At 42.5% G+C, this 9,503-nt stretch overlaps 1 protein-coding gene across 2 annotated transcripts in view; it reads right to left on the bottom strand.

Annotated features, from left to right (window-relative positions):
• Positions 1-2,666: 2,666 nt before the first annotated feature.
• LOC108962385 (uncharacterized) overlaps positions 2,667-9,503 on the bottom strand; it is a 32,237-nt gene continuing 25,400 nt past the window's right edge. For both annotated transcript variants that reach the window (XM_018916570.3, XM_018916571.3), the window contains exons 6-7: positions 5,931-6,176; positions 2,667-5,330 (exon numbers count right to left, since the gene is read on the bottom strand). In XM_018916570.3, coding sequence (XP_018772115.3) covers positions 4,593-5,330; positions 5,931-6,176 — 984 coding nt within the window. In that variant the 3' untranslated portion in view covers positions 2,667-4,592. The remainder of the gene's footprint in view (positions 5,331-5,930; positions 6,177-9,503) is intronic.

The following is a 9,503-nucleotide window of genomic DNA, read 5'->3' as shown; positions in this document are numbered from 1 at the left end:
AACTAATTTAGTTCAAGGAAGCTGCTGCTTTGGGATTTATGAACTATTGAGAGATCAGGTCTGGCACAGCCAAAGCTCTTCCAAGCACTTTCTCCATAAAGAAAAAAGAAAAATGCTGGTGGTACTGAGGGGAACAAATGTATGGCCACTGGCAGCTCCTAGAGCCCTTGGAGTGGCTCAGGTGCTCAAACTCTACAGGATAATTTCTGCTTAAACTCTGAAACTGTTTTCACTGTATTTAAGAGGAAAAACTTGGGATTTGACAGTCTAAGGTTAATCATTAGCTCTCTCAGTCACCAAACAAAACACATGCATTTGGTACCAATTTCTAGTCTTCAGTAGAACTGTGTAGGGCAGATGGCTTAGCCTGCAGCAGGAGCTTAGGGAAATAAGTTGACTCAAGAAAAAGGAGTTAGGAATTTGGGAAGTGAATGCTTATTCCAAATAATGCTCTGGAAATCTGGTTTCTTATGGCCCCTTAGAAGTCTGCTGGAAAAAAGCCTTATTTTTTATGGTCTGCCCTCTTAAAAATAAGTAAACAGTCACTGAAAGTTAGGAAAAACCATCTTGATTTGAAGTACATGTGAGGATTTTGCATTTTTTCCTATTTTATCTAACATTCCTTCTGCATGATGTTTGGGAGCTGAAATACCACTTATACAATTCCAAGGAATAAGTTCTGAAGAAAACTAATTATACTATTTCCCACAGCAATGCTTAATATGCAAAGATTGCTTCTAAATCTGCTTTCCAGGTCATCCTTCTTTTCTTCACACTTCCATTTTGACTTTCAATGAGGTAATTTCACCCTTAAGCTCATTAGTTTCCATAGGAAATGAATTATAAAAAATGCTAAGTGTGCCATATGAGGTTTAACATCAAAGACATTTCTAGACAGACCACGAATATATGTTGAAGCTGTATTTAGTCTCTGTTGGGTATTCTTTTCAGTGCTGCTGAGTTTCACTTGCTTTCATTAGGTAAGTGTTGGCTTAGGACTTACCTTTTCTTTTCCCTTGCAATTCAAATTAATTGCTTAGAATAAAATCTCCTGACTGGACTGTTTGAGTCAAATGTGTTTTGTTAGGGCTCATGTGCCACCCTCCTGAGGGGAAAAACACCCAACAAAACAGTTCTGAGTAGAAAGAGTTGCAATCAACTGCTCTTAACAAAAAGTTAGAGTTCTGAAAGGAAACCTCAGTTCATGTTTTTCTATTAAATTATAAGTGGATTTTTCTTGCTGAATGCTATTCTGAATCTTCCAAGTTAGGATGCATTACCTGGATGTTAAATCTGTTGTTTTCCCCTTGAGCCTCCATTCCCAACCAGTTCAAGTACCTGACAGTAAGAACCTCAGCACACCAGATGCTTGTCAGCTTGTATAGCTTCAAGCTTTTATTTTGAAGCACTGTTTGTACAGTGAAAAAATAGGGAATGCCCACATAATTTTGTCCCATTTAGCCTACCTAGCACATTGGCTAGAGGGTTTGACTAGTATATTCCAGAATAATTCATTTTTAAGGAAATAAAGGTGAATAGTACTCAGTTTTGTTGAAAAGAATACTTCTCTTTGCTAGCTCCATAATGGTTTTTTTACATATTCCCCACATGCAATTGTGATTGGAATGATTTTCCCCCCCTCTTCAGTGAGTGTTTGCAGTGCTTATCCCACCCATTCACTGCTTGGTTACAGAGCACAGAATCACAGCAGCAAACCCTGCACTGCACAAGGGTAAAACTGAATCCAAGCCCATGCATGAGGGATGAGGTTTTCTGTCCTTAAAAGTGGCAGCATAGCTCTCCAAAGTAATAATAGCTGTTAGGAACAAAATAAATGCCATAAGTAATACTATTTAAAAACTAATCCTAGTCAATATTTACAGCTGAGAGTATTAAAGTGCTTTATTCCACCCAGAGCTTTCAGAATTTCTTAACTCTGCACCGTGACTTTTTGGAAGAGTTTAGGTAGAAGCTGTTTGTGTTCCTGGGAGGGGGGAAATATTAAAATATTACAGCTTTAGCTGTAAGAGGAGGAAAATATTTTATCCATTCTTTGAAGGTACAAAATATAACACAAATACCTTTTTGGCAGTTAATTTTAGTGATCTGCCTAAAAAAAAAAAAAAATCCAAAAAACCTCTAATCAACCAAAAAACTTCAAAAGGCAGGTCAGGAACTGAAGCCTCCCATGGGGTACCTGCAGCACCCACCTGCAGGCACTGGGCTTCAGCATCTTCTCTCACCACATATATGTGTGTGTGTGTGTGTGTGTATATATATATATATAATGTGTGTGTGTCTATGTACAGTCCATGCTACAGCCAGGGTGTCTGCTGCAGTCCTGTGAATATTTGCCCATATGCTGCTGCAGCAGGCACTGATGGACCTGAAAGGAAACACAAACTCCCACAGAAACCTCCTCTGGCAGCAGTTAGACAAACCTGGTGAGCAAAGTCTGGTCTTTGGTTACACAACAGGTAGTGGAGGAGGTTGGTGTAAACAACCACCTCATCTTCAGTCTCAGAGAAATTGGGAAGGATCTAAAAAGGATTGTTTGCTTTTCTGCTCTTCTGCCACCACTGGGGTAACCCACACGCTCTCCTGGTGCTCTGAGGCACAACTCAGGCTTTCAGCAAAACAAATTAAGTGTTGTTACACCATAGAAATGAGTGGTTAAACATGCTTTTATTGAAAAAGCCACTTTTTCCAGCCCTTCAAATGTAACTATTGTCAATAATTGTACACAAGTACTTTTCAAAATTAGATTTTAGTATTTCAAACTTTAGAAATGTAATAAGTAACAGAACATTAAATTACAATGTATATGAATTTAATGCAGTGGAAGTTATTGTTAGAGTACTGAAGACTTCTAAATATTTTTAAAACCATAAATATATTAATCTCTTCCCTTTGAATCAAGTAGAATTAATTTAAACAACAACAGCAACAACAACAACATACCCACCAAAAAAGAACCAACCAACATGGAGCCAGACTTTGGCACTGAACAGAGTCTGGAAATAATAAATGCAGAGACTTGTTTGCTGTTCATGTTTGAGTCAACTGCTAAAGGGCAAATGTGTTTTTGCTTCCACTGCTACCAGCTGCACAGCTTCTATGTCTAGGTAGACATGTAAACACACAGAGAAAATAGAAGGCAAAACCTATAGTCTTGTGTTGCATATCTCAGACATTAATGGTGGCAAATGGAAGCTGTAACAGCAGGTGAAATCATAAATAATTCAGTTGAATATTTCAGCAATCAGTCTTAAATGCCTTCACAGAGAAGGATTAAGATAACTGGATGCACACTGCAGCTAATACAAGGGAAGACTTGTGCAGGAGATTTCTTTCTGGCACCTGTTTTATGACATAGTATTGCTTTAAAACAATGTGCTGTCTCAGCTGCAAAATGCAGCTTCAGAGGGAATTGTTTCATTTAAGAAAGAAAATTCTGAATTGTGGGACAAACATGCAGGAGTCTCTTGCAAAGACAGGAAGATATCACCAGGAGGAAATTAAAATACTGATGGGGTTATTAAAGGCAGTAGGACTAGCAGGCTTCCCTTTGGTTCAGTGTTTCATTGAATGCCCTGGATTTGGACTCAGGGAGGCACAGCCATGTAGGGTTCATTTCTAAAGAAAGTGAGCACTCAAAGTTTGCCCCACCTTAATTTTGTCTTTCAAGTCTTGCCTGCTAAAGGAAGGGGAGCAGTTCTCTAGTCAATGTGCGTTACCAGCAATAAACAGCTGGTGAATATAAGATCAGAGCAGCTGCAAATATCCAAGTGTTGGATGCTGAAGACTATTCCTAGTATTTCAGTGGTTTTGTACACATGCTCCTGTTGCCATGAGGAGTCATTTAGTGTAGTGGACTGAGGTGTTCTAAGCCTATGTAGACCTAACAAAGATAAAGCTACATCAGACTTAAATAGAACAAGCATCTGCTATGGGTTGCTCAGCTTGTCTGTACACTTCCCTAAAGAGTTAGGAGATGAGATAATCTTGCTCTTTAATATTAGAATTGCTAATGATTGGTAAGCTTTGTGCTAGACTGCAGAAGTTATGAAATACTTAAAATGAAGTTTACAAAACTGTATGCAAACATGCATGATTGAATTCTTACCCTTGGCTTGGCAAGGCTTGGATTGTGCAGGCAGAGCTATGAACAGAAGCTAACTCAGAGCTCCCAACACAAAGACTCAGGTGATGCCACAGGGACAGGGGACTGATTTACATTTCAGATTTAAACCACGGTGTGACCGCCCCAGGTTACTTTCATTCCCATCCCAGAAAAGAGGTTCTGCAGTCTGAAGTACCTTTTCAGAGGATGCTTTCTTGTACAAACTACATCCAAGTCCCATGCAGGAGAAGAGAGATGAGGTTAGTGAGCTGAAGGGGAGATGCCATCTGTGCTGTGCTGTGGTTTGTATCCTTGAAATCTCAGTCCCAACGTGTGGGAGGCAAAGACTGCTCTCAACAAAGCTGCCACATGTGACTGCCACACTCAACTGCTGGGCACAGCTTCTGCTCTGCTCATGTCCCTGCTCCCTCTGGCTCTGGGAACTGATGTTTCAATCTCTCCAAGTTCATCACTGGACTGAAGCTTGGCACAGCGTGGGAGGAGCAGGGGTGTTGCAGTCCTGTGAGGGCTCAGTAGTGCTGGCATCTCCACCTGCTGAGCTCTGCTGGTCCCTGGAGGAGCTGGGAGCCTTCCCATGACCTTTGTATGACGTGGGGGATTTAGCCCAAAGGGGAAGGCTCGATGGGAAGGGGGCAGAGCTGTTCCTCTCCACAGTCAGAACCACTGGCTGTTTCTCTGGCACAGTTGGAGCATACACAGCATTTTGCTCTGACAGGTGATCTCCACACTGACTAAGGTGTTCTGCCAGGACCAGAGGCTGCTGATCATCCCCTTCTTCAGAAATAACAAAAACTGGTTTGTTTTTATCTGTTTCTACCATAAGCTCCTTTGTTTTTGAACCATTGACCAAGTTGATTTTCAGTGGGTTTGAGCTCTCTAGAAGATTTTTGGGGCTTTGGCTGTTAACTGGAGATGCTGCCCCTAGATGTCTTGAGGGATCCAAGGACCTCATATGTTTGCTGTCAGGGGAACTGGATAAAAAGCCAAAGTAAGGGTTTCCAAATCTGGATTTCTTCAAATTGCAGGAGGTTAACTTTCGCTGCCTCTGTGCAGACAGAGTGAGGGGATACGAGGCATTACTGGCAGATGAATCGGAGTACACAGTCTCTGATGCTCCCTCTATCTCAGTGGCTGAGATGACCTTTCTGGTTGGCACACCTTGGGGTCTTGCAGCTGTAGAAAAACCCTGCACAAAATAGCACAAAATTAGCAGATGGGCCATGAAAAGCAGCTCTGTCTCAAAACTTTGATCCCGAGAGAGCTAAAAGTTAAAATTCCTGGTTATTTTAAAGGCAAGATGCATTCTTTAGCAAAAACCTATTTTACTATCTTAAAAAGGAAAAAACATCCTTGATTAGCTTTGTAACAAGCTGTTGGTTTGATAATTACAGTCAGTGAGACCCAGATATCCCTGCCACACCTATGGATTCCTTGCAGTGCAATAATACACCAATTTAATAAATTCAAGGCATAACCAGGGGAAAAAAGCACATACCAGAGCACTCAATGAAATAATCTTGTCTGAAGGCATTTTTTAATGTTCTTCTGGACTGGGGATAATTTCTTAACCAGGTGCCAACTGCTGGGAAATCCAGCCTCTTAGTATTTTAGGAAAGCCTGGCTAAATTACAACATAATTAGGCCAGAGACTTTCCCATGCACCGAGGAGGATGGACTGCGATGTGTTTGCACTGCAGGGCAGAGAGGTGAGGCACTGGCCAAGGGGAAAACCTGTTCCATCAGTGAACCCTGGGGAAATACATCCTCCCCTCCCTGCAGGACTCACACTGCTGTCAACCAGCTTGGTGAAGGGGCTGTTGGTGCTCCAGCTGCACCATTTTTTCTGCAGCTGTGGTATTGGAGCCAGGAGGTCGTGGAAGGTGCGGGCGCTCCAGGTGCGCTGCCGGGGACAGGGATTCTCCAGCTGCACATTCCCCTTCTCTGCAGCCTCTGCCCCTGCTGCTGCAGGGTGGGAGCTCAGCCAGTCAGACACAGAGCCCGGGCTTGTGACGCTTCTTTTCAGGTTTTTGTCCTGAAAAGGGTAAATAAAGATCTTTTACAGGCATCTTTCATCAGAACATTTTTAAAACCCTTTGGAAACAGGCTGTTGGTGCACTAACAGTCAAGTTAGATTCAGTCGTTCTCAGAGGACTCAGGAATGCAACTTCTCATCATTTCTCTTCCAGTGTGCTGCCTGAAGCTCGCTGGCTTCCCTGGAGGAAAGTTTTACCTTGCTCCCCCAGTTTTAAAGCTGAAGTGGGAAATTTCAGTTATGTAAGATACAGTCCTACAACCCTCACTAAATATATGAAATATCTACAGCTTAATTTTACTGGAAGTATTTGACAGATCAGAGTCATAAACTTCACTGTGTAAAACAGAGTTCTTCCACTCTGCTTGGCTCTTGGAAGGCTCCAGGTGTGTCTGTCTGGGGAAAACTTAAGGGAGATGGAGCCTACTGAAACAAATCCAGAAGCAAGCAAGAAGAGAATTAGAAGTCTCAAAAATGCACAGTTTGGGGGAAAAGACTGAAGTAAGTGGTGCTCTTTATCCTATGTTAGGGAAGAAATAAAAATAATGAAAAATAAAGAGAAAGGAAATAATCTGTTCTCAGTGTCTGTGCTGAATAGAACAAGAACTGGATTGGAGCCAAGGGGATTTGCATTTCACATAAAAATGCTCTTCAGGTGGACAACATGCCTTAGGAGTAGAACAAGACATCCAGACAGCTGTAAAACTGGCATCATCAGAAGGTAAGACTACATTAACCTGCTGTCACCAGCCCTGTGAATGAGCAGAGTTGATCAGACAGGGGAATGAACTACAGACAAATATCTCTTCCATACTTTATAAGTTCTGATGTTGCATTTGAAATCACAGTTTTTGTCCTTAATATTGATATGAGCTTAGAGCCAGGAAAGTTAGAGAATTCCTGACATTCCTATGAATCTCCTTTCGTTCTTACTAATACTTCACCTGTTATTTAAGCCTCCTGTTACACAACTCCAGACATATTTTTAATTTTCAGCTGTGCGAATATGGTTGTCATGAGAAGAATGCAAAATCCATATTTCCAAAGTTTATATAGTCTTGAAAGAGTGCCTGAAATAAATCCCACAGTGTCCTGGATTTTAAAATCCTGAGAAACCAGAAACATGTAATTTGTTATTTCTGAGAATCTGAATCTCCCAAGTTTCTGCAAATCAAAGAAACTATTTAGTGAATGTGTCATATTGGAAATGGATGGGCAGAGAGGCAAGAAATTAGCACTAGATCAGAAAAAGAAACTCAGTAGGAAGCCAGGAGAGGCATCAGGCTCTGGAAAAGTTGGTTTCAATATTAAGCTCCTAGTCTAAGATTTTATTAAAGGGACAATCTTTATTTATAAATTTTAAGCCGGCTGTCTTTTCCTTTCTGGCCCCTTAAGGCTGTCTTAGGATTTATTATTCTAATATTATTATAAATACCTCCAAACTGATGTAAAAATTAGCCTCTGGTTTTGAGATAGGTACACTGGAAGTAGCTGGGAAGATGAACAGTGTATTTTCCTGACTTTGGAAAATGTTTTGGCAAGAAATTTTTGTTAAACTTCCATTATCATACTCTTTACTCAAACCTTTGCATCTGAAACCTGCAGTGTCTGATCAGAAGCTATGGTCATAAGTCAGCCAGAGGGTGAATGATGCCTTGAACCAAAGGGGATTTAGCAAGCCATGACTACTGGAGGACACCTGGAATATCCCCAAAAGCCATCCCACCCTCTGTTTCCTCACACCAGTCACAAACAGAGGGGTTTTTTGCCCTCCCAGCTCTTCCCTCATAACACAGGACTGGTGTTTTCAAATAGGTTTGAAAAGCTGCAGAGCAAAGCCCAGTTAAGCACTGGCTCAGGCCCAGCTGAGCTCAGGCTCACACCCAGTGGGCAGCACAGCACCCAGCAGCCAGACACAATTTCTCAGGGAAAAGGTCAAGATAAGTTTTTAAATGAAAGCTCCTTATAATTTAACAAATTCTAGTCAAGCATTTTGCATGAGGTGAGTCTGCTGGCATTATTTACTGCACTGGGAAGGCTCAGGATTTCACACATGTTTTCACAAGGGAGAACTGCTCAGCTCCTGCCAAGGAACGGGCTGGGCTCCAGCAGATATCTCATCCCACTGCCTGCTGCTGGCCACAAAGCCACACACACCACATCCTCTGTGAGGCCTGGGGGCTGGCTGGCCAGCAGCATTTCACACCCCAAAAATACACACCTAAAAATTCAGCTGTAAACACATCAGACATGCAGGAGCCCTCAGTATCAAGTGGCCTGATGAGAACCCCTTTGAGTGCAGGTTTGTAATGAGTCTGCTGGGCTCAATTTCCACAGCCCTGGAGAGGATGGGCTTCAGCTGTGGGGAAAGACCCAGGGCTTTTAAAAAGGTGCTGCCATGCTTCCAGCCTTGGTTCCTTGAGGAATTTGGTTGGGAGTGTTGCCTCCCTTTTGTGCTGCATGGGCATCACTGAGGAGATGCTTTCTGACTCAATAATGTGTTTAATTCTTTGGGTTACTTTCACTGTTTTAATGCTCTTTTATTTTTTTATGTATAAATGCCCTCTGAAGGTTGCTTGCAGAAGCAATGTCAGAATAGAAATGGGGGGCTTATGTGTATTTGCTCCTTCTGACTAAAGTGGGGAAGAGGGGCAGGAAACTGGTTTTCCCTCCTGCCTAGAAGCTGGATGTGTGTGGGGCTGCCACCAGGTGAAGCTCTCTGCTCTGGAAAGGACCAGGTTTGTTCAAGGGTGCCCAGGCTGGCTGCAGCTCCCAGAAGTTCACATTCAGGCAAGGGAAGGCTCCAGAGCTGTTTTCCTTCTTTCCCTCTTTCTCTTCATCAGGGTGGCCAGCTGGAGGCAAAGCTCAGCACGTGTCTTACACCAGTGTAGGAAAATCCTGACCAGCCTGGCCTCCTGGCTAATTTCCTAATCAAGTGCAGGGATACAGAATGCTTTTGTTTTGTAAACTGTGACAGAAGTATTACACAGCCTGTCCTGGGCATGTGAGTTCCTTGTGCTGGTTGTTTATCCTCTTGTGGGAGAAAGAGACAGGGCACTGGAGAAGAGAGCACTGACTTGGGAAAGGCTTTAGCAGACACCTGCAATGGATGTGCTCTGTCTGCACCCACTCGAGGCTGAAGAGGTGGCAGCCAGACCTGAGGCTTCTGAGCCATCATCTCTTTCTAACAAATAAAGGATGAGGAGCCCAGGGGAAAGAGCTAAAATAAGAGACAACCTGTGGAATCAAGTCAAGTTTCTGCCTGTGAATCTGTGAGGTCCTCAGTGCTTTCACTTGAAGTGTTTGATTTTTTTGGAGCCTAAGCTG

The sequence above is a fragment of the Serinus canaria genome, chromosome 15, assembly GCF_022539315.1.
Source record: "Serinus canaria isolate serCan28SL12 chromosome 15, serCan2020, whole genome shotgun sequence".
NCBI lineage: Eukaryota > Metazoa > Chordata > Aves > Passeriformes > Fringillidae > Serinus > Serinus canaria.
Note: the sequence above shows the minus strand (reverse complement) of the source record. Positions and strands in the feature narration are given on the sequence as shown.